The 25,264-nt window shown below is 40.2% G+C and overlaps 2 protein-coding genes and 1 pseudogene across 3 annotated transcripts in view; 1 reads left to right on the top strand and 2 right to left on the bottom strand.

Moving 5' to 3' along the window:
- LOC145480142 (uncharacterized) overlaps nucleotides 1–1,063 on the top strand; it is a 58,516-nt gene extending 57,453 nt beyond the window's left edge. The window contains exon 23 of the mRNA XM_081458597.1: nucleotides 873–1,063. Coding sequence (XP_081314723.1) covers nucleotides 873–1,063 — 191 coding nt within the window. The remainder of the gene's footprint in view (nucleotides 1–872) is intronic.
- Nucleotides 1–25,264, bottom strand: part of LOC145479642 (uncharacterized) — a 167,662-nt pseudogene that overhangs the window by 62,931 nt on the left and 79,467 nt on the right.
- On the bottom strand, nucleotides 12,501–24,699 carry LOC145479622 (anoctamin-4-like). Of its 2 annotated transcripts, XM_081458030.1 has the most exons (15): nucleotides 24,312–24,699; nucleotides 23,739–23,771; nucleotides 21,901–21,983; nucleotides 21,491–21,628; nucleotides 20,750–20,917; nucleotides 20,331–20,367; nucleotides 18,389–18,500; nucleotides 17,546–17,600; nucleotides 17,278–17,375; nucleotides 16,430–16,563; nucleotides 15,363–15,515; nucleotides 14,894–14,946; nucleotides 13,899–14,104; nucleotides 13,339–13,471; nucleotides 12,501–12,706 (listed from the first exon to the last, which is right to left on the bottom strand). In XM_081458030.1, the coding sequence occupies exons 2-15, from the start codon at nucleotides 23,743–23,745 to the stop codon at nucleotides 12,524–12,526; spliced, it is 1,560 nt and encodes a 519-aa protein (XP_081314156.1). In that variant the 5' UTR covers nucleotides 23,746–23,771; nucleotides 24,312–24,699; the 3' UTR covers nucleotides 12,501–12,523. The 2 variants fall into 2 exon arrangements, with proteins under 2 accessions (XP_081314156.1, XP_081314155.1); XM_081458029.1 differs by having other exon boundaries at nucleotides 23,739–24,699.

Below are 25,264 nucleotides of genomic sequence, written 5' to 3'. Positions count from 1 at the left end.
AATGACTGTGAAGAAAATAAAAGAAAATGGTGTACATTATTGTTTTTAGTTTGCTACTTTTTCAACGCAGCATGAAACCGGACTAGATGCCGGTCTAGATGGAAAAATCTAGACCGCGGTCAATATCGATTTCAGCCAATCAAATTCGTGAATTCGGTAGTTCCCAGTCCTTGTGAGACACAGCCGTATAATAAACTAAGATATTAATTATTCTGAAATATTCGCATCTTTTCCTTTAAGTTGAAAAGTGCTTATATAAAAGAAACAATTTAGTAGTTTTAAAATCTTAAAAGACTTAGATGTAAAAGTTATGAAAATGTCATTGAAAACAATTAAAACTGAAAATGCTTTTTGCCAAAAGCGAGCAAAAAGAGACCCTGAACTCCTGTTTGTTGTCTCGTGTGGAAGAATTTCCCCAAGGGGGGGGGGGGGGGAGGGGGGGAAGGCAGTGTTACTTAAAATGATCGTGCTACAAAAGTTCTTTAATTAAAAAGTAAATTTTGAAGGGTATTGTTTGATGATGTATGCAGCGAAGGAGGCGAAGTATAGGGAACCAGATGATCAAAATGCCTTGTAGGTGATATTTGATTTGTATCCGTAAATCCGTAAATTAGGAGTACATTCTGTAACGTTCTATCAATAATTGATTGTTTGATTGATCGATCGATCCATCCATCCAATGATTGATTGATTGATGGATAGATGGATTGATGGATTGATTGACTGAATGACTGACTGACTGACTGATCGATCGATTGATTGATTGATTGATTTTTTTGTCTTTCACTGACTAATGCAACTGACTGGCTCGCGACGTTAATTGTTGAAAATGTTAACCATAACTTTTGTTATATATTTTTCTTGCAAACCAGCACAAGATCAAGATGAAGAGGAACCCAGAAAAGAATGCCAGCTAGGACCAGATAAGCAATCTTTAGATCCTTCCAAGGATGCCCTTGGCGTTGGATGTGATGACGACAAAAGCGGCTGTGAAACATTGCAGACAGCCACAGACGAGGCATCTTTCTCGGACGGAGCCTTGGAATATGACACAAAGTTGTAATCCACCGTCATTATGTAGAAGGCGCTGGTAGATTAAGGCTGGTTTCCATGTGAATGCCGTAGATTGATTGACTGAAGATTTGCCCACAAATTCGAAGTGGAATTAGGATTGAACACTACTCGGTAAGGTCTCGTCTTGAATCATTTTCCTCTGAATGATGAAGTGTCAACTTGGTACAGGAGATTTGCTCAGTTACTGAAAAAATATAAGAATACTCCGGCAATCGCGTGAAAACCGGCCTGATAGTATAAACACCGTGAGCTAGTAGACGAAGGACATAACATAAACAACAACTTTAGAACTTCTTGATATTGTTTGGAGATGCCATTTCTTAGAGGTATGCCTTCAGATTTAGTTTGAGAGTTTTAGGCTTATATGCTTGGTTAAGTATACTGATAGCTTAATGCCAATGACTACGCTTGATTACTCATAGTTTAATCTTGTCCTGCTTTAAATTTTAGATAATTATTTTGAACCAACAAATGCGTGTCTAAATGAATTTAAAGTACAACCAAAACGTGAACTTCTAACACGATGTTTCTGGCACCAATACGATTTCTATTCAATGGTAATTAATTGGTTAATAATCATGCAATAATGACTTTTATAACGAGAGTAAGCTTGTCAGCGTAAACTGTTATCAAAGAGTTCCTTAGGCAACTAAAACTAACAAAATCTCTATAGATTCAGTAAAATGTGCATGTATAAGGTCAAAAGAAAACTATATAGCAATTAGTCATCTATGAATCTTAATTATGTAGTTCAGCATACTTAAAAATAGGTGTGCAGTATTCATTCACCCAGGTGTCATTTTCGCTCTGTTGAGCGAGAGTTAAAACCCACTTCTACGATGACGTTGACAATGACGGTGACGGTGACGGTGGTGCTCAGGGTGACGGTGACGACGACAGTGACGGTGACCGTGATGGTGACGATGATGGAGATGGTGACGGCGACGGTGATGACGACAACGACGACGATGCTGATGACGATACCGATGCCGATGCCGATGACCATGACCATGACCATGACCATGACGACGACGACGACGACGATTACGACTACTATTGTGATTCTGATGCTGTTGTGACCGCGAGGATGATCGTGACAGTGATGATGGCGGTGATAATGGCGGTAATGATGAGGGTGACGATGTGCGCAGGTATGATGACGATGGCAATGAAAATGATGAAAATGAGGATGATGACAACGCTGGCGACTATGATAATGACGATGGCAATGAGGATTATGACGACGATGGTAAAATACTTTGGGAATGACGTCTGATATGAAGACGACGATTATGCCAACAGTGACGATAAACGATAACGATAAATAATGACGAGGACGAGGACGACGATGTTCAGTCAGTTTCACTGACCTCATTGTAATAGATCTTAACTATTTGGGGCTAAGCTTGATGTCCTGATAAAAGTCAATCTTATCGGTAGGCATGGGGTCCATAAGTATCTAGAAAATATATATTTCTTGCAGTTAATAAGAGAGTTATTACACGACTGAAAACGCTAATAGAAAATACCACGATCACGGACCGGCAAAACATCGCAAACTTCAAGCGTTGAATTCTGATTGGAATCCGACTGGGCGTATACTCACGTCTGATGTTAAGCAACACGGAAGGAAAAGAGCTGAGTTTGAAGAAGAAAATAATCGAATCACTAATGTTAAAGAAGGTTCTTCCACAAACGTGAGCGATAAGACTACCTGAAAATCGTCAGACTTAAGAGCGATCCTCGGGACCGGCAATGGAGCAATCTAATTGATTGATTGTAATCATTGGCCCTCTGAATTAGCTTGGTCGTGTAATAAATAAGTATATTCAAATTCTGTCTCATAGTTTAGAGCATATAAGCCCAATTTGAAGTGTTTTGGCACATTACCCCCTCCCCCGCCCCATTTAGAAGCTCCCCCGCTTATATTCCCATCTATAAACAAGCAAAAAAACTATTCCGGTTATAAGTCCCAACCCCTCCCCCTCCCCCCTCCCCCCACCGATGTTACCCCTCCTTTACTTTTTCTTCTTTTAACAATATGATCACTATCAAATAACCAGTAGAATGAGGAACGATGTACTTCTTACCATTCTGTCAAATACCGTCGACAAATGTGTTTTAAGTGTGCAACAATTATCAAAAGCCGACATGCAGAGCAGCTCTGAAAAAAGGATTAATCTTTGTTCAATTTCAAAAGGTTTACTTGTGCCCAACCCGTATCTCTGGCATCTGCCAGTACAAGTAAGCTCCATACAATGAACTCTGTGCTTCCTGTATTTGTTTTCTTAGCTGTGCTTGGTGGTTCATGTTCCCAAAAAGATAAAATACCACTGAAGGCTAGCTGGTTTCATCTGCTCACTTCCAAACTTTTATTTTTGTTTACGTTGCTTATAAGCCCCCCGGATACATGTCGTCCGGTTTATAACCCCATCCAAAATCCCTTATGAATTTGAATATATAGGCCCAGGGCTCATGACCGGAATTTAAAGGTATTTAACATCTCTTTCATTGTTGCACTTCGGTAGTCGACTACTTAAATTTTCTCTCTTGTAGGAATTAAACAAAATATTAACTTTGCTTTGCTAAGGGAGAGTGCATGCCATCATGGCCTTAAAGTGCTTATATTATTGGATAATGTAGCAGTTCTCCTCAAAGTGACACGGACACGAGAATGTTCTTAAGGACTTTATAAAGGGAAGGAAAAGGAGAAAGCAAACAGCGTGACGGCTGTACTCCCATTAATCTTTTTTTTAAAATGGTGTACAAGTACTTCAAGTACAATATATTACACAATATTTCAATAAGCAGCGCTGTTAAACTATACAATTACTTAATAAAGCCTTCGAGAGAGATCTAGAAACGTGTTTACTGAATTGAGTTATATTTAAATTTTTAGAATACTGTTAGATTTCCAAAATAAGCCCTGAGCTATATTTCGTCATGTATTTGTTCAGAACAGACTTCGTCTCGGAAAACATCGAGAGAAACTCTCGGGAAAACAAAAGAAACTGTTTCCCTTGGGACCAGGGATTAAGTGTTAATTGTGTTCGACTTTAAGAGAACGCTACCTAATTTTCGGATGTTCCTGTGACTTCTTGGGTGTTCTTTGTAACTAAGGTCAAACAATGGGTCAACTACCATTTCGACGCCATTATATTGCAGTTGCGTGACTCATTCCTCGAGTACGGTACTTTGTTGATGTTCGTACTGTGTGCGGTTGATTCGTCGTGCGTGTTGTTTTGTCGTTCCGTAGGCGAGTGTTGCTTCGTCGTTCCATAGTTTCGTCGTCTGACTTCTCGTAGATTTAACAAAGTCGGAAAGAAAGGTGCGCTGCTTCTGTTTCGATTGGAGGAGAACGTGTCATGTGTCATGGGTCGAGAGCCTCGAACAACCCTGCCCGTACAATCACAGGTGTCCCAAACTCACGATTCGGGGAATCGATCAAACATTAATGATTTATGTGCGTGTATCAAGTGGGACGTGCCACCAAAGTGCGCGGTGTTACGTTGCAATTTGGGCTGTTGAGAATTTAGGCGCTCTGAAAGGCATTGCATGGAGTTTAAAATAGCGCAGGATAAAAACGCTCAACGAAATAAAATGTTACCTTTTTAAATAAAGTAAAGAAAATATACTCACCTTGCCTGGTTTCTGTTGTCCATTTGGCGTATTCCATCGTTTTGGGGGGTCTTAGAGGTGTTTGTAGCAGCTTTCTATAGACAGGTGTATAGACGAAGTCAAGGGTGGACAGAGCTGTTTTGAAAGACCTGTACCGCGAGACCGTTTTCTACCCGAAATTCGAATCCGCGGGGTTTTACTGTGTGACTACAGTGGGCTAAATACTTAGTTAAAATAACAAGTTTTAGAAGATTGCCGTGTTGCATTGGGACCTGATGGACCGTTTCTAAAGAATTGGCTAAATTCACTTTTGAAACGCCCACGTGAGTCTGTTCTGGGTAGGTTTCTTGGCAAACTGTTGCATAGTGATACCCCCGCGTTATAACTAAGACTTTTTCTTAGTGGCTCGTTAACGGCCTGGGCAGGTTCTGTTGTATTGAGGGCTGAGGATAAAAAATAAATTTTGCAAATACTCCGAGGTAAGTCCTTTCATCAACATTCTAAACACTAGGATCGCATAATGTGATTAGCAAGCACAGAACAGGACGTGCAAAACTTACGAAACTGTCTTTTAAGAATGGCTGACTGTTAGGATCGAGAAACGCCGGTCAACGACCCATTTGGCAAATCGCTCATATTTTGCCCAAAGATACCCTTCGGTGACCTAATTCTAAAAATCATATTATAAGGTTCCAGCGAATTTTTATTTTTCAGAAATTCGCGAAAATTTGAAAGCGCGGTCAAAGTGCGGTTTTTGGTGTAATAAAATGACCGAAATAAGGTGCGAGGACGAAGCGCTGCTAAAGTCTTAAAATAAATTAAATTGACTTCAAACTTCACACAAATGTGGAACAACCACTCTAATTTATTCCTCGTTTTAAACTAATCTCAGATATGTTGATATAGTGGTTTTCCAAACCATTTTAAAAACACCTATGAAGCGTGTGAAAAATAACGGCAAAATATAGGTCATGTTTAACAGCATAAAAATGCATCTGGTACCTCACTTTCCGATTATTTTACTTTACAGCCTTAAAATATCGTTATTAAACATATACCATGCCAAGTTTCATGCTCGAACTCGCAGTATTTCCCTTTGAGAAAAACGAAAATCTATGTCAATGTGTTGGGCGCAAATAACACAACAATTATACAAGAACAATAGACAAATCAATTTCAAAAGCGAAAGTAAAAGGTTATCATTAATTAGAATCCCGTCAATTCACTGCTATCAGTAGAAACATAATGTCCACTGCATAAAAACTGTTTTTAGACGTTTTCGAACCATTGCGCGTTAACTTTGTTTAATTTCCTGTCCGCCGTCATGTCTAGTTTGTCATCGTGTATTTCCTTAATGTAAACAATACTGTGAATGGTTCTCATACCAAACGCACAGAGGTTTCCTGGAACCTCGATGTTTTCGATTCACCAAAACGCTTTAAGTTCGTTAAGACACAACAGTGGGTCAACTTGGAATGCTGTTTAGCATTAAGGACGTTAAAGGACTGTAAATTAATCGAGTTGAAATATCTTGAGGCAAATCAAAATCGCGCCCTTATTCTAATTGCTAAACAGCCGATCTCCGTTCAAGTTCAAGAAGTCGAGAGGTTAATTCGGCAATGTATCACCGGTACAACAACAAAATCAAACCGAGGTCATCAAAAGTGCAAGTTTAAAAGTGTAGTGGCAAGTTCGAAGTAAATTTCGCCTATATAAATTGGAAACAAGAAGTGAAACGATCTGACCCGAAACAAATAAACGAAATGTTAATACGACTAATTTAATCCGAAAATGTTGCAGAAAACATACCTAAAAGCCGTCGATTCCCCTCAATACCACTCCACATTGCCTTACAGAGACCAAGCTTTTTGCTGTAAGAATCAGGGGCCTCATGAATCTGTTTTTATTATATCGGCAACCATGCTGCGTGGCTGATATTCGAGACTCAGTAAAAGTTGTCACACAACCGTACGAGCAGCCCAGTCACGCTTTCACTGCTTTCGCGCAAATGTTCAACATTTCGCAATTGCAAGTTTAAAGTAGTGACAGTAGATTGAAATGCGCTTTTTAAAGCTTCCCTATCCAGGAGCAATTATTTCTTGTTCTTGAATGGCTTTTAGTTGTAGCCACAGTCTGGGAGGGGGGGGGGGGTACTCCCGGAAATTTCGAATATCTGTATGCCGTGGAAGATTAAGTGGTCTCTGGCTCTTAACGCCAACACTGAAACACCCGATGATTCTCGAAGTATCACAGGGATCACTAAGCAAAATAATTTTGAGTTTAGCTCCGCTGAGTCAGATACCTGTTGGCGCGCATATTGCATTGACCGTGGACAGGTGGAAAAACAGTTAAACCGGAAAAGCCTGTTGCACATTGTAATTCAGCGTTGTCCAACACGCAATCGGTCTGGTTGTAATGCTAATCGTATTTGATAGAATCTCAAGTTTTCTTTCGACACATACTCACGTACTGGGGTGGTGACATACTACTAGATGGGCGTGGTCGGGAGCCACGAGTCAAGTCAGTCAACTCGCAAAGCTCAACCGAGAAGAGTGATAGTGAACCACTGGTGGAAGGACTGCAGATTGTCCCTACGCCTTACCCTAATAGGCCTCTGTGTTATTCTAATGAACTGATGCTGTTACAATGATACTATTTGGCTTTGTGAACATGCCAATGATCAGGGGTTTCTTTTGCAATTTAGTCAGACATCGCTCTTTGTTTATTTCTGCTGGAAGCCTCGTTCTCTGAAGGAGACTTCAGGTCATTTTGTAAAGAGGTACGAACACTGCGACCTCAACATCAGTGCCAGTATCAACGGGTGTGACCGAGGAAGCGTCTGCTGATGTTTCCATGGATAGTCACAATGCACGACAGGGTGTATTAATGCCTTCAAGGCAGCTGCATTCGTGTCTTTCATAGGCTGTCTACTTTAGAGAGGCACTTGTCACTGGAGAAATGTACTTCGTCCCTGGAGAGACATTCCCTTATGGACTTAGCGAAAATGTGCTACAAACCCTGCTTGGAGCAAGCGTTGGCGCTTAACTCAAAGCCACAGTAGGTCACCAAGAAGTCCTTGTTGCTTTAAAAGGGGGTTGGGCTCTGAGGGCAGTCAATGATAAACAGCAATCGTATCTCATGGCAAAATCCCGCGTTGGTCAAACGACAGGCCGAAAGCTTGACGCCGAAATGGTGGCGCGGGAGATGCGCAGAGCCCGGGACCCTTATAATATTCGTCTTTTTCAGGTGCTAGTTTTTCTCTCACAAAGTGACGCTCTGCGGCAAAGTGATCCTGATGAGATGCATTTTCAGGCATCTGAAGAGGAGAGCAATTTTATTCAGGTAAAGGAAGTTGTAGAAATAGTTCAGCTCCAGCATCCTTTGGTATACGACCAGCAAGACCCCTGTGCCTTGGCGATGGAGGGTGGCCTAAAGAGCCTGAAACTGCCTATGCTACGGTGCGGGTGCAAAGACATGGGATTAGATATACCTCTCCCATTCGTGCGCGGAATAGCTCCATACTCAGCGCTTGTGAAGTATTTTACTAACAACTGCACTTGCCGGAAGTATTCTTAGGAACTGTCGATGTTCGACTTCTTCGGTATTGAGCAAACATCTCTTGCCGGGGGGGGGGGGAGGATCGTCAAATTTTTGTAGAGAGGGAGAGGGAGTAGAGGAGGGAGATCCTTTAGAGGAAAAACTAACGGCCGAATCGTCTCAACCTCGTTCCCAGCGAATTTGGGAACGAGAGGGTGGTAAGATGAGAGACTCTGGGAACGAGGTTGGAATCGTCACGCTTTCCAAATTCGCTGCAGCGATTAATTTGCCTTTATCAACTTAGAAACAGATGATCTAAAGTACTTTTTTCCGACACTGCGCGCAGGCGCAGCACAACAGTGCCTTAACAAACTAATCACTCTAGAACATCTGAAAACATAGATCTCGCAAACAGCTTACTTTCCTTAAAATAGTTTTTCACAAAGAACTACTTATTAATGATTCTTTTATACTGCAAAAGAAAACCTTTACCATTACCATGTTCACAAAGCCAAATAGTATCATTGTAACAGCATCAGTTCATTAGAATAACACAGAGGCCTATTAGGGTAAGGCGTAGGGACAATCTGCAGTCCTTCCACCAGTGGTTCACTATCACTCTTCTCGGTTGAGCTTTGCGAGTTGACTGACTTGACTCGTGGCTCCCGACCACGCCCATCTAGTAGTATGTCACCACCCCAGTACGTGAGTATGTGTCGAAAGAAAACTTGAGATTCTATCAAATACGATTAGCATTACAACCAGACCGATTGCGTGTTGGACAACGCTGAATTACAATGTGCAACAGGCTTTTCCGGTTTAACTGTTTTTCCACCTGTCCACGGTCAATGCAATATGCGCGCCAACAGGTATCTGACTCAGCGGAGCTAAACTCAAAATTATTTTGCTTAGTGATCCCTGTGATACTTCGAGAATCATCGGGTGTTTCAGTGTTGGCGTTAAGAGCCAGAGACCACTTAATCTTCCACGGCATACAGATATTCGAAATTTCCGGGAGTACCCCCCCCCCCCTCCCAGACTGTGGCTACAACTAAAAGCCATTCAAGAACAAGAAATAATTGCTCCTGGATAGGGAAGCTTTAAAAAGCGCATTTCAATCTACTGTCACTACTTTAAACTTGCAATTGCGAAATGTTGAACATTTGCGCGAAAGCAGTGAAAGCGTGACTGGGCTGCTCGTACGGTTGTGTGACAACTTTTACTGAGTCTCGAATATCAGCCACGCAGCATGGTTGCCGATATAATAAAAACAGATTCATGAGGCCCCTGATTCTTACAGCAAAAAGCTTGGTCTCTGTAAGGCAATGTGGAGTGGTATTGAGGGGAATCGACGGCTTTTAGGTATGTTTTCTGCAACATTTTCGGATTAAATTAGTCGTATTAACATTTCGTTTATTTGTTTCGGGTCAGATCGTTTCACTTCTTGTTTCCAATTTATATAGGCGAAATTTACTTCGAACTTGCCACTACACTTTTAAACTTGCACTTTTGATGACCTCGGTTTGATTTTGTTGTTGTACCGGTGATACATTGCCGAATTAACCTCTCGACTTCTTGAACTTGAACGGAGATCGGCTGTTTAGCAATTAGAATAAGGGCGCGATTTTGATTTGCCTCAAGATATTTCAACTCGATTAATTTACAGTCCTTTAACGTCCTTAATGCTAAACAGCATTCCAAGTTGACCCACTGTTGTGTCTTAACGAACTTAAAGCGTTTTGGTGAATCGAAAACATCGAGGTTCCAGGAAACCTCTGTGCGTTTGGTATGAGAACCATTCACAGTATTGTTTACATTAAGGAAATACACGATGACAAACTAGACATGACGGCGGACAGGAAATTAAACAAAGTTAACGCGCAATGGTTCGAAAACGTCTAAAAACAGTTTTTATGCAGTGGACCTTTTGTTTCTACTGATAGCAGTGAATTGACGGGATTCTAATTAATGATAACCTTGTACTTTCGCTTTTGAAATTGATTTGTCTATTGTTCTTGTATAATTGTTGTGTTATTTGCGCCCAACACATTGACATAGATTTTCGTTTTTCTCAAAGGGAAATACTGCGAGTTCGAGCATGAAACTTGGCATGGTATATGTTTAATAATGATATTTTAAGGCTGTAAAGTAAAATAATCGGAAAGTGAGGTACCAGATGCATTTTTATGCTGTTAAACATGACCTATATTTTGCCGTTATTTTTCACACGCTTCATAGGTGTTTTTAAAATGGTTTGGAAAACCACTATATCAACATATATGAGATTAGTTTAAAACGAGGAATAAATTAGAGTGGTTGTTCCACATTTGTGTGAAGTTTGAAGTCAATTTAATTTATTTTAAGACTTTAGCAGCGCTTCGTCCTCGCACCTTATTTCGGTCATTTTATTACACCAAAAACCGCACTTTGACCGCGCTTTCAAATTTTCGCGAATTTCTGAAAAATAAAAATTCGCTGGAACCTTATAATATGATTTTTAGAATTAGGTCACCGAAGGGTATCTTTGGGCAAAATATGAGCGATTTGCCAAATGGGTCGTTGACCGGCGTTTCTCGATTCTAACAGTCAACCATTCTTAATCTCCGCTTTAAATATGATTACAAAAGCATCACAGGCAATACAGACATTTTAATTCCTATTTCTTGAGCTTTCTTCTGTTTTCCTATATTACAGCGAGATAACAAGTCCTACAAAACAGTTGCACAGCTGTTGCCAAGCGTCTCTGCACTCTCACTGCCCAACACTGTCGCTAACGAGAGTTAGTGAAGGCTCTCGAACAAGAATTATTCTCCTTTACGATTTGACGTAAAAAGCCAATTCTTTGTTTACTCTAGCTCCTAACAACTTGTCGAAATGCCATTCAAATCCGTCAAGTAACTCGTTAACTGCATCTAACAGACTCGTAAAGACGCCAGCGACAAAGACAGCCAGAAGACTATTGCACACTAATCTTAAAAACAAAAGTTTCGTTTGTTACCTTTAAAAGAGCTACACAATTTTATGAATCCTGTGAATTATCAAAAGATCAATAGCCAAATACTTGACACTGTGGTTACAAATCTGTATCTCACGTCATTAAGACTGTTATCCACTTCTGTTATGGCTACGCATAGGTGAATAGTAAGTTATATTAGAGTGGTTGCATTATTAACGTCGTTTTTTCTTACGAAATTCTCTGAAAAGGCACTCCATGTAAAAAAGCGAGACCATTATTAGCCATAGAAACATGGTTCTCTAGTATACAAAGCGAAAATTAATTCATGTGTGAAGATTATTCACAAACAGGGCTCTTGCAAAATTGAGCCACAACCAGCGAGCTTCATGTTAATGAAACAACCAAATGAATATAATACCACCTAATACTTATAGTTTAGCTTGCAATAACGTTTCCCTCTTGTTGAGTAATATCTTGCTTCGGCAATGGAACACTATATGACTTATTAACTCCTCACAAAAGAGGTGAACAGATTATCTAAATATATTCCAAACTTTTCTGAACATTACATTATGCACAGCTCCACACATTCCAACATTAATTAACATTAGCCGTTCCTAAAGTTACCTCTCCTTTCGCTCTTAGTTTCTTAATAGCATCAGAAAGAGAGAATTTTAGACACAATTATTACGTATACAGACCCCGTGGATAAAATGCTAATACATGATGACAATCCGTCTTACTGCTACAGAACTCTCTTTACATCGACCACATGGCTCAAAATAGTATTTTCCTTCAATTTGTTTGGGTCACATTATAGAACGTTGGGTATGGTTTGAAATAAAATGTTTTAATGAAAATTTCCACTGTAGTGATTTCTTTCCGTCGATTCAGTGTACCTATATAAGTTTGTGGTAACTGAATGTAAGAGCTTCTTACATCTTGGCCCACAGTACATCGTAATACCTAATTAAAGAATTAATTGAGCCCTTAAAGGAGTACGTCACTGTCTGCGCTTCTTGAAAAGTTTAGCCTAAATTTTTCAAGTTCGTCGTTTGCAATCCGCGTTAATCTCCTCCATCCTTAACCATCCTTGTTCCTTTACGGTGTATTATTATCTCTTCGGCGTTTTTCTTGGTAAACTGTTATTTTCAGGTTCCCTTCCATTTAAAGGTAATTTTGTACGTGGCCAAAATAACTCAAAATAATGTGACTAAGCTCCTTTAAAACACTCTACGACTGTATTATTAGGGTAAGCAAGTACAAAGTCAAAACAATGCACCCATCTAGTGCCCAAAGCCACTTAATTCAAAATACTTCCAACCATAGCCATGTGTTCTATAGCATATCATTCTGCCCACGTTGGTCTTCAGGAGGTTCAGGAGAACCCGAGTCGTATTGATCCGCAGACCGCAAGGCTTCGCGGGCAAGAAAGTTCTCCCTCTTGACCTGGTTTTCAACTTCTTTTGGAATATCCGGGATAATCCAGGCCAAAATTGCCGTCATGCCGAACACGATGTGCTGTTCAAAGTGACAAGAAAACAAATTAGATACGCCGCATTCATATTTCGTTCTAATTGTGTTTTGTTTGAAGCCAAGAAAGATTGTGACTTCCATTTATTATACATGTACATTCCAATCTTAATTTAAGTCTGTTCGCGTGACTTGATGCAATAAAAAATCTTGAAGCGCTATGTAATGCGTGTCTTCTAATTTTTTTTTTTTTTTTTTTTCATTGCTGTACGACAAAATGGCTCTGTGGTTATTGCAATGGAATCCAGATCGAGCGGTCCGGGTTCGAGCCCTGGCCGGGGGCATTGTGTTGTGTTCTTGGGCAAAACATTTTACTCTCAGAGTGCCTCTCTCCACCCAGGTGTATAAATGGCTTCCGGCGAATTTAATGCTGAGGGTAACCGTGCTATGGACTAGCATCCCATCCAGGGGGGAGTAGAAATACTCCTAGCCGCTTCATGTCATAGAAACCTGGATAAGCCCCGGCCTCATGGCCCAATTGGCTCGTATGCAGACTTTACCATAGCAGTAAGTGACTAGACGTATTTCAACTACCTTAAATTCGTTGCTATAAAATCTTCAAAATAAGACAAAGGATAAATTAATTACTGATCTAATGAATGATGATATCAAGTAATTACCAAGAATGCCACAACAAAAAACAGTTTGGCTGCCAAAGTGTGCCAGTAAGCTGCGGAGAACTGGTAAGTTCTAGGGTTTGGAAAGGTCTGGTTTCCTACCGTTAGCAGTGGCCGCTCGTAATAGCCTCGAAATCTGAAATACAACCACAGGCGTCTCACAACAACGTAAAATAGAATTGTTCATGGTAGCCTACATAAACATTAACTTGGAATTTGGGGATGTTGCTGATTCTGCTTGAACCCAATTCTGCAACCGAACTTCATTGTCAATTCTCCAAGTTTATCACTCGTGATCACACTGGAAAGCCAGTTAACAAATTGGCGCCAGGTTTTCACGCGTCTGTCCTGTTATTGATCATGAATTTCGTCACAACATTGTGAAAGTAGCTGTGAATCCACCAGGCGATAGCCGAGTGCATCCGCAGATCTGCAGGGACAACGCATTAAATATAAATTCTTGTGTGTGTCCGCTCATTGACAATGCAAATTAGCCAATGAAAGCGCGAGAATTTCTGCAGTTATTATAAAAATATAAATCAAATCGCCTCAGGATACTCTACCTGCAGGTAGGCAGACCAAAGCCACAACTGTTATTTCTGAAAAGTACATCGGCATCCGTTCCACTGGGTCTCTCGTCTTCAGGAAAATCTGTCACGACAAAACACGACAAGGTGCTGTTCACGAATCCTTCCAGACTGTCGTGACCCTCACCCAAGGTGTAGTACAGTCTAGGAACAAACTCCGACACAAAGGCAATCACAAAGCCCTGCCAAAACAGAAACACCGGTTGAAAACAATTTGTTAAGTGATTTGAATCTTTCGTAACAAAAGACATTTCAGGTTTGTAATTTATGTACTGATCTAACTTTGAGTAAGAGCCATGTCTCCAATAAGCGACCAGATGGTAGACGCCTTTTGGACGATTTGTAAGCTTCTAGGTCGGTTGAGTTGCTACGTAACACAGGCATCTTAAGATAACTACTATAGTTTGTTTCATTCTCTACCGCTTTTTGTAAGTTGTTAACTGTTATCCTTAAGAATTCGTTATTAATAATCAATAAATAGTAAATGCCAGAAGAAACTTCCTGTTTGTATCCAGAAAACTCGGCACTGTTTTCAAGGGGCTGTTTTCATGGAGCCGTTTACATGAGTTTTAAGAGCAATCTGGATTTTCTTTTGATTTGTTTTACTATGCTCAATGACTGGTTTAAGCAACTTGTTCCACTTATTTCATCAATCAAATACAAAATCAAAACCAATCGTGACTTTCTCGCGCGTTTTCCCGCAAACCGGTTATGTTTGTCTCTTTGATTTGTTCAGTTCTCTGCGTTTCTTTTGACTGGCCAAGTAATTGCTTTGATTTTGGCTTTTCGGCACTCAGTTTAAATCCGCGCTATTGACTAAACAGTCAAGTTAGGTCTATGATGTTCAAGCCATATCGATGCAAATCATGACCAATATCACTTTTTTCATATGTTATTTTTCGCTCAAAACCTTTGTCGAAAAGAGTTGCAATAAGAAGACATGGATCAGTTACTCGAGTTACATTTCTTACATTCACAACCACAGAGATCTTGGTGACAGCTTTAAGAATCGTGTACCAGATTCCTGTAAAAACAAACAAAAAAAGAGGCAACAAGTTGTATTGTCAAGGCGAAGAAATAATTCGTAACATTGTGTGATCGTTCGGGTGAGGGTAGTTCTGAAAAGAACTGTTGTTGGTGACTGACGTTTCGACATCCTGAGCGGAAGTCATCTTCAGGGTCAAGTGAATAGTGTTTGTAGGGCGATGGTGTTCAAAGTCTGGTCCTTTGACAATAATTGGTCAGTTTAGCCATGATGGTATTGGGTGAAGGACTCGTGCCAAGTTTGTCAACATTCATTAGTCGGTTCTAGCACAGTAAGTTTCGATCGGTCTATTGTTAGTCAGACAACACCAACACGAACTGATATGTTTGCTTTATAGAAATCGTGTCATGATAATGCTACTGTTGTGAATCACGATTAAATTAACTGTTGAATACCTATATCCTGAGCACGGGCCGCCATTGGTCGTTGGAAAACAACAATAAACTTGTAAGCATCAAGACGAATTTCCAACAAGTTGTTGATAAGAGCGAAGAATGGACCAAGAGGAAAGGCAGCAACAAACAACGTTATAAACCCATACTGGATCACTGAAAAAAGGAATGACACAGGTTTTAAATGCGTAATTAATCCGCGAGGTGGCTTAACGGATAGAACACTGGAGTCTGCATCAAATGGTCAAGGTTCGAGCCTTAGCTGGGGTCACTGAGTTGTGTACTTGGGCAAGACACTACTCTCACGGTACCTCGCTCCGCCCAGGCGTATAAATTTAATGCCGGAGGGTAACCTAAAATACCCATGGAGAGACCAATGGAGCCTTATATGAAGCCTGCGAGCAGGCTCACGTTGGAGCGCAAACTCATCCAGGGGGAAGAAGAAATACGCCTAGTCGGTTCACGCTACAAACACCCAAGATATGTTGTAGCATGATGGGCCGTTAGGCTTGGATGTAGGTTTCCTTCCAATTACTTTTGTTATTTTATTCATTACTAACTGTTAATGAAAAGCCAAGTTAGGGAAGTGTCTATTAATTGTTGTATTATTGAACTGTAGCGTACCCTACTTACACCCAGTCATACATTTTCGGTACGCTTCGGCGGCATATCAGGCGAGTTTGGCCGTGCCAAAATACCTATGGAGAGACCAAGGGAGTCTTATATGTAGCCTGCGAGCAGGCTCACGTTGGAACACAAGCGCGCGCGGCGTAGCCGCGAGCGCGAAATAAGTGGCGCCTTTCCGCCGGATCGCTTTGCTCTTCGCCGCTCCCGCGCGTGACTCAAAGGAGAGCCTGCTCGCAGGCTACCTTATATGCCGCCGAAGCGTAAAAAAAAGGTACGATTAGGTATCTACCGTGCCCAAATTCGGCCATAACTCTGGCCACATCAGGTCCATGACTTGATAAAACAGGATACGAGGACAATAGACGACACGGCTTCTGATTGGCTAATTTTGAATTTGGATAGAAAAACGAATCGTGTTGTTTTCGATTGTGTGAACTTCTTACCCATTTCAAGGTATTCATAAAACAACCCATGCGCGGGATACTGATTCAAATCATAGTCTAGTTCCCAGCGCGTGTACTCGGCCAAATCTGGTGTTTCAATGTTCTGCCGACGTCTCCACCAGTTCTGGAGCTTCCTACAAATGACATATTACAAGTGTAATCGCTTCTCAGCGAGAGTCATTAACCAAGGATTAACAATATGTACACAATCGCAGATTATGAGGACAAAATTGGAATCAGTGTTCAAGTCATTTTGAATCTTATTTCCCCGGTTCAGCTGATCAGTCATTGAGGTTGTGTCTCCTGTCTAGCACTATTTCATCAATCAGTCATTTGGCTTCTCAATCTACAATGATTTTGTAGAAGACACGGGCGAATCGTTAGTTCTCTGAACTCCCGATTGCGCACTTCAGTTTCAAGCCCTGGTTTGGATCATTGTGTTGCGTTCTTGGACAAAACACATCTCCCTGACAGTGGTTCATTTTATGCAAGCGTATGATGTTCACAAACAAACTACTAAAGCATCCTGGAAAATGTTGGAGGTAGGCTGCACTATCAAACTATCCGGATGCAGAGGGGGGCGGGGGGGGAGGGGTTGAAGGGAAACCAATATTGTAGCATCACTTGATAAACAGCGGTGGTATTAACCCGTCAAAGTATATATAGCTGTTTGAAAAGTGCTGGAATATTTTGGTAGCCTTCTCAACGAGTAAAACGAAGAAACATGGGGTTGAAACAGCTTTAGCGTGTCATGTAGAAGATCAATTTTATTCTCCAGCTTTCTCTAGCCCGTCAAAAGTTACACTTCACATGTTTCACCATTCTCTTTAAGAGCTATATGTACTTACGGCACAATTACTTCAATGAAGTTGTTAAAGATCTGTTTTCCGACCATAATGACTGCCAGCTGCACCAAGAGCTCAAATAAACAACCTGCTGGATTACACTGAAAGAAGCGAACAGAAACACAACATAAAATAACACACTATGCATATGGTGTAATAATTTAACTAAGAGTGTCTGCTATTGGTATGTATAGCAACGGTTTAATAACTGAGGCCCACACTAACAATTTTACGCGTCAACATTTAGAACTTCGAATCCATATTTGCTTACCTCCTCCTGACGGTATCTCCCAAATATCCTGTTAAATTTGGCTGGTCTGCCAGGACTAAACAGGGTAATGCTCATTAGCTGTAGAGCTTTATATTACAGAAAGTGAACTATATATGGGACGAGCTTTTGTAACATTGAGTTCTGATGTCAACAAATAAACTCTCACATATATCTTCATACATTTGTTGTAGCAGTAGCTATTAGAATTTCATTGTATAGAGCGGTTTTCAATTGAGTATCTCAAAACCAAAACCAAACTAAGTACTTACATATTAGACTAATACTACACGACGAAAACTATACATCCTCTGTCGTCTCAGTACTCGTCCAAAAAATAGGGGGAGGGAAGGGGGACGCTTATTCGAGGGAGCGGGGGGCGCCAATTCGAGGATTTACGGTATTAGAGAAATTCCATACTGGTCAGTACTAGCACAAAAGGGTATAATATGCGACAGCAAGAAATGTGTGTATTTGTTATGGGGTTTTGCTTGATGAACAGTATTCCCTTCTCATATTCCCATATTCTTCTATTTCCAAATGACACTTAAGCAAAATAATACACGAAATACATTCGACCCTTCCTAACTCCTTACAGGCAATGTAATACGTCGTTAAATAGACTCTAAACTAATTCTAAAAAGCCACGTTGGGAGGAATTAAAAATATATATTGTATTGTATGAACAAAAGCTTACAAATAGTCAATAATCATTTTAGGTTAAGTTCCTACAGGGTCATATTAACTCAGGGGCCGTTTTATGGCCAGTTTGGCGCCGAGCTGGCCGATTTCAGAGTATGTAATCTTTCCCTCATCTTCTATCTTCGTCTCATGATATTTACTTACTTGAGTTTGAAAAATGCGATGTAAAAAAGTGACGAGTAATAGTTCATGAACTGGAAGAGATACATCTTGAACGAGAAAATGTCTTCCAGCTCGGTCTGCGTGCGAGGCATCTCTGAAAAAAACCAAAAATAATTTAAAAAACAAACAAAAACGAAACAAGAATCAAAGTGGCTGTGAGCCACTGAACTTGGAAAATAAATTGTGAAAGGGTGTTACGAGGCATTGCTCATCAAGGAAATACTTGTGATGTGAGGGCAGTCTAACTTTCGAACAAGCCCATGAAGCCTTTTTCCATTCAGGGGTGTGTTGTGATATTTGCAAAATGAAAACGTTCGACGTTAAGAAGCTGTTTGTTACTCAGACCTGCCTACACGTTTTACATTACATGTATCTGTACATGTCTTCCTTGTGCTGTAGTCAAAACCGGCAAGATCATTTTGTTTGGTCAAAAAAGAGATATAGACTGAGCGAAATACTTGAGCCTGCGGTACGTAAAAGTATTATTAATATTTTGGCCTTTACGGTAACTGATGTACTATAGGCGCAGTGTGATAAGCGCTGACTCGCCATGCGAACCATTGGGAGTTCGAATCCTAGCGGTGACTACTGATTATTTTTTTCTTTTCTTCTTCATTGTTTTTTCTTTTTCTGTCAAGAAACCATTTACCGAAAGGTAGCGTTTGTCTTTCCGTTTCTTGTGTTTAATAAATCGTCTGGAGCGGCCTTACTCATTCGTTTATATCGATTGATTTCGAACTCACAATATCACATAGGTTTGTGAAGGAAAACACCACGAAGACTTTCCTTGAATCGAATCGCTAAGGAAGAACCATAAGTATTTTCTTTACAATGAAAAAATCGTTATACCTACTACCTCTCGAAAATAACTGACTTGACACGCTCCAAGCGACTGTAACAAAACGGCCTTAGACGGCTGACGTTCGAAACCCGGGGGGAACTCGTCATATCGGGAACAAATCAAGGATTCTGGTTTCACTTAGGGTGTTGATGACGAAACACCACCATTTTTAGCTGTCAAAGTATCCTTTAGGGTGCACTGGAGGAAATACTAATAAAAGAAACGCTCTCGTTTAATTTCTGTTTTTAGGCTTGATTTCCGCTGATCTCTCGAGTACGCGAGTCGGGTCTACAAGTGCGCGCGGGATCCTTTCTTGAACAGTGGCTAGTGATCGAACCTCTTCCGTTTCAAGTGGTATTTTTTAGGGGTCTAATGAAGCTCAAGCAAACGTCCACATTACTCTCCCTTAGGAATTAAATTCATGCTTTCCCACGAGCATCCCTTGCCTTTTCATATGGGAGTTCCCCCCTCCCCCCCCCCCCCGCCCCAATCGGGTTTCCAAATGTCTAACGGGAAGTGAAGGAGTGAAGGAGTGATGGAGTGAAATCGTTCCACCACTACAACTTGGAAAATAATATTTTCCAAGCTTAAAAACCAGGAATCATATCAACGACGCTGTACAATCAATTTACTTTACATCAGGTTGCCAGTGTTTGTTCCTCTCAACCAATTGTAAGTGAGATATATTACGGTGTATTGACATAGTTAAGACGCCGTCCACAGTACTCCGGAGAAATCTGAAAACGCAACAATCACCGGTCATTCTTGCAAATCACAAAGCAGGCAAATCACATGATTATCGTGGCGTCATCGTTTTCGAAAAGCTCCGCTTTCAAAATGTTTTGCGTCCACACGAAAACGAAAAGCCGGCGTTTTCAAATTCCTCCGGTTTGAAGAGCGTTTTCGAAAAGCTCCGTTTTCATGATGGATTAGTGTGGAAGGTAGGCCTAACCGTAGAAATAAAGCTTCGTTTTTAAATTTCACCGGCGTAATGTGGACGGGGACTGAGACAGGGTAATCAATTTGGTTCAGTCAACCATTAAACGTTTACTACCACTTGACAAAAAAAAAAACTTTCCGTACCCCATCTTGTCAGTATCTCCGCTAATTTCTCGTAAACCTGCAATTAACAAATTAGGCAAAAGAACTTACTTATTTGAGATTGCTCAATTACAATCAACGATTTCATAATATGCAAAAACTGGAATGCGTGTGCATGTACCCAAAGAAAATAATGGTAATTAATCAAAGTCATAGCTGTCATCAAAATTCAGAGTCAGCTGTTGAACCTGGGCGCTAGAGACACTCCTCGCACCCAAGTAACATTGACTTATATGCAATTCCACATACCGCCTGCACGGAAAAAGCAGTGAAATACCTGTGTTTTCTTGTTCACTGCTGTATGCTGATAGGCTGGCACATCCAAAGGAAATATGCATGCAACAAATATTGCCTTATTTTTATTTCATTACAAAAGGGCAGACCCAAGGAAGTTCAAGTACCTTGTTAAGAAGCATGATGATAATAAGGTTGATGAGAGCGGCTGTACCAGAGGTTGCGATGCTGACAGCTCCCATGTTATAATCGTTTTGCCCAGCTAACACGGCATACACTGCAGCGCGATATACCAAATGCACCACAGCAAACACCGCGATGAGAACAAGCGCTAACTAAAGAGAAATAAAAACAGGTCATCTCTAAAAATGCCTGATGCCTGTAGGATTTAATTGGTTATGCAGTAGTTTGTTTACTTCTGTAAAGACAGCTGAAATTTAGATAACGGGGAAATTAATTTAAAGGTGTCCTTCCTTTGCAAACTATTTGTAGTATAAATATATTACATTATTGTACAAAGTGTTGCTTACAATGCACAGGACAGTCAGTCGGACGATTTGGTTTGGCTGCCTGGCTCCACTAGTCCTTACGATTATTCCAGGCAGCCAGCACCCTAATTAAATTATTCCTTGTAACTTATAATGTAACTATGAGTATAAATATAAAGGTGAATGTTGTTGCTGTTGTTGTTCTCGTTGTCTGACATGGAACTTTTATATCACTAGATGAATTTGAGGAACTTCGAGACTGATAATGTACAATGTACAATGTACACCATTTACATGCAGGTGAGAAACCCAACAAATTGATCAGTCCCTTCATGGGCAGCCCTATTTGTTTTCTTCTTAACTGGCTTCCTCATGTAAGTTAGCACTGAAGCATGTAAAGTTATTTAATTAAAAACCTACCATGAAAACGATGAAACTTATACCACACACAAATCTTGGCACTTTCTTGCCAATCGAGATGAACGGCTCCTCTACTTTAGTGATGGGATTCAAGCGAGTTTCTAATGCCAAGGCCTCGTATTCAGGACGAGGTTGCTCCTAAGGGTAATGTAGATGTTTTTCACTTATTAGACAATAGATTATGGTTTAACTGATTTTTTTTTCTAAAAAAAAAAAAAAACCTCATTACACATTAATCTATGAAACCTGTAAAGGGTTTGTATTTTCATTTTCATTTACAAAAGAGATCACACTTTATCCTTGAATTGAATTGAATTTCTGCACACGTCTGGGAGGTCACTAGGTATCTGTAGCCCCACCAAGGATACTTTGTGGTATTACGTGGTATTTTATGTGTAATAAAATCCTACCTCCTCCTCCTCATATCCCAGCAAGTCCCATTCATAAGCAATCTCTGCTTGACGTCTCTTCCAAAACTCAAGGAACATGGTGGCTAAACACAGAAAGTATACGCAGATAGTTTGATATTTGTCCTTCCTTCGCAAAGACCTAGCACTTGTAAATATCTTATTCCCCCGAGGTTGTGGCTTCCCATTAAGACACTGACTCAGGATTGGAATAATCTTGGGGAGTTCGATATGAACTTCTTAGGATCTATCAACAAGGCTTAGGCTTAATCAGATACCAGACCCCATTGGTAATCATGAAAATTCCACATTCCGGCACTTAGGAGTCGGAAATATTGCTTGTGTGGATCTCTAGCAGTAACCCAGGAGGCCATTTCCCTTAGTTATTCTTTACGCTCTTTTTTTTCTAGCTGTACATGAAGGTCCCACCCCTAGCTTCCTCCCTTTCAGCCCCCCACCCCCCCTCTAATTCTCTGTGAACAAACAATGAATGCCATGATCAAGGGCTGTAACTGTTTCTGTCCAGTCCTGTCACTCAGCAAAACAAGCACCTACAAACTAGTCAGCTGATTTACCCTACCTAACTTGCTATCAGCTATTTACCGTAACCAAATACACAATTAGCCAATTACAAGCCGTGTCTACTACCCCGATATCTTGCGGTATCGAGTCAATGATCTGATATGACTACGATATCATGGTCACGAGGTCAAATTTAGCTACGTTAAACACCTAATCGGATCAATGTCAATAAATCACTCTCAAACGGAAAACGGTACCATTTCTTTGCTGAACTAAACAAAACTAACTGCTTCCATCGGCTTAAAATATCGCATTGGTGGACAAATCGCGTGGTGTGGCGGTGTCTCTACTTCGAAAATATATTTCTTTTTCACTATCACTATCAAGTCCAGTTCGCAGTTTTCTTGTGTAAGATAAAACCGAGAAACGATTTCTACTGAAATGTTGCAAATGACACATTTTGTTGCGATGCACCAAGTTTTGGCTGAAATTTTGCCCTCGTATTTACATTAACAATTATGAACTTTACTCTGATTGGATATTACAAATCACTATGTAAATACATGTAGTTCACCCCTGAACTGAAAACAATACCTTTTCGTTTCTGAGGAAACGAAACAAAAAGCCTAAAGATGCAGGTCACTTTCTTGAAATTTGGATTTCTGTGCATGCCCGAGCAAAAATGTGGTGAAATGTGATGCTAGCGCAAAAAAACAGAACAAAAGCCATGCTGTCCTATTGCAAATGCTTTTTTGAGTAGATTGCAGCTGATGTGGCTCATATCCAGGCTGAAAATGTCCAAAACTGGAAGCCAATGGGTTGAAACAACTATACTTTTAATTATAGGGCAACCAAAAAGTACTTCCAACAGTTTTATTAGAAGGCAACTAACAGTACATCCAATACAGGTGACCATTTAAAAACCCTGGGAAGCCCCCCCCCCCCCACACCCTTCCCCCCACAAAAGAAAAATTAAATATATGTTTATATTAATTAAAACCAGTTCAGGACTTCAGGAGTATATATATAGATACGTACATATAATAAAATAATGATTATAATGTCTTAAAACAACTATACATTAATTATAGGGTAACCAACCAGTACTTCCAACAGTTTGTTTTTTTTTTTTATAGGGTAACTAACAGAACATGGTAAGAAGCCCAGGATCCCCCTTCTCTCCCTCCCCCCCCCCCCCCCACCCACAAACAGTACATCAAATTGAAGAAACCTGGAAAAATAAAACAAACAGAAAACAAAGCAAATCAAAAAAAACTATGACTTTATAACAACTAAATTTTTATTAAAGGAAAACTTACAGTGCATCCAATAAAGGTGACCAAGTAAGAAGCCTAGATAAATAAAACAAACAAACCACCAAAAAAACAAAATAAAAATAAATAAAACAAAAGCTAATATTTAAATACTTTTGATCAGGGTTGCCCCCCACCGGAACAAAAAAATCCCTGACTTTTCACTGACTGTAAAGCAATTTTCACTGACCCTACAGGATGACTATTCTGGCCATGAATCAACAAAAATAAGGATGGCTCAGATAATTTTGAAAACAAAATTGCCTTGTCTATTGGTATACAAAAATATCTTATAAAATAATTTGTGGCAACCTTAAGATAAAATTCCCTGACTTTTCACTGACTTTGAACAGGGATTTAGGAACTCCATGACCTGATACAAAACTCCCTGACTTTTCCCTGATCTTGAATGAAACCTAAGTTCCCCAACTGTGGCAACCCATGTTTATCATAGGACAACTTACAGTGCATCTAATAAAGATGACCAAGTAAGAAGCCTGAAAAAATGAAATAAAATAAACAAAACTCAACAAAATCTAAAACAACACTACTCTACTTTTACTATATAGGACAACTTACAGAAAAAGTGACCAAGTTTGCAGCCTGAAAAAAAAAAAAAAAAAAAAAAAAAAAAAATGGAAACTTAAAACAACCATACTTTGAGTACTTGAGTGGACAGGGTGGTAAGCTAAGCAACCTGGACAAATGAGACATCAAAGGGAACTGGATTCCCTCCCCAATCTCTCTTGGCCATGTACTCGATGTAAAATACCATCTCCTTGACTTTTGGGGGGCCAGTAGCTGCCACAACACCTCCTACTCCCTGGTGTCAATGACTTTCAAGTAGCACAAGCTGACCCAATTCACCAACAAGAAGGAGCATTGACTTGTCAGGTGGAAGAATGAGCACCAAAGCCAGTTTTGCCTGATGGGTGTTGATGATGGATTCAAGCTCTGCAGCAAATTGTTGAAACTAGTGAGACAATCTCAGATAGTGCAGAGCGCAATTGATAGCTCTGATACAGTAGTCCCATAAGTACTCACCCCTGCTCGGTTCACTTCCGGTTTGTGTCTACCTTGGTAGTCTGCTACGGCTTTTCCCCTTTGCAGTGTGTATGTTTCAAGGTTGTATTTTCATTCAAGGTCCAAACATTACACACAAATTAATTACTACTGGTGCTTTAAGTTGATTTTCGTTCATTTTAAATTCAACAATACGCTGAAGCAGCAAACGTGACAATTTAGCTCTTCACGCCAACTTTGTAACTTGATACTTTTGTTTTCCTTGCAAAACCATGTAATATGAAACCCCTGTTTTCTCCAAAACATACGGAAGATGTCCTTGTTTTTTTGGAGATAAATGAAAGAAAGTTAAATATCTGATGTAGTGATGAAGAAACGGAACAGAGACAATGTTTTACTAAAAATGCAAATTTTTACCGATGAACAAGAACTAATTTAATTATCAGATAGTCACGAAATACCACTTTCTTTTTCTGTTGCCACCTTTGTTGTTAACAATAAAACAATTC

This window comes from Orbicella franksi, chromosome 2 (genome assembly GCF_964199315.1).
Source record: "Orbicella franksi chromosome 2, jaOrbFran1.1, whole genome shotgun sequence".
Lineage (NCBI taxonomy): Eukaryota > Metazoa > Cnidaria > Anthozoa > Scleractinia > Merulinidae > Orbicella > Orbicella franksi.
This window is presented reverse-complemented; position numbering and strand designations above follow the sequence as displayed.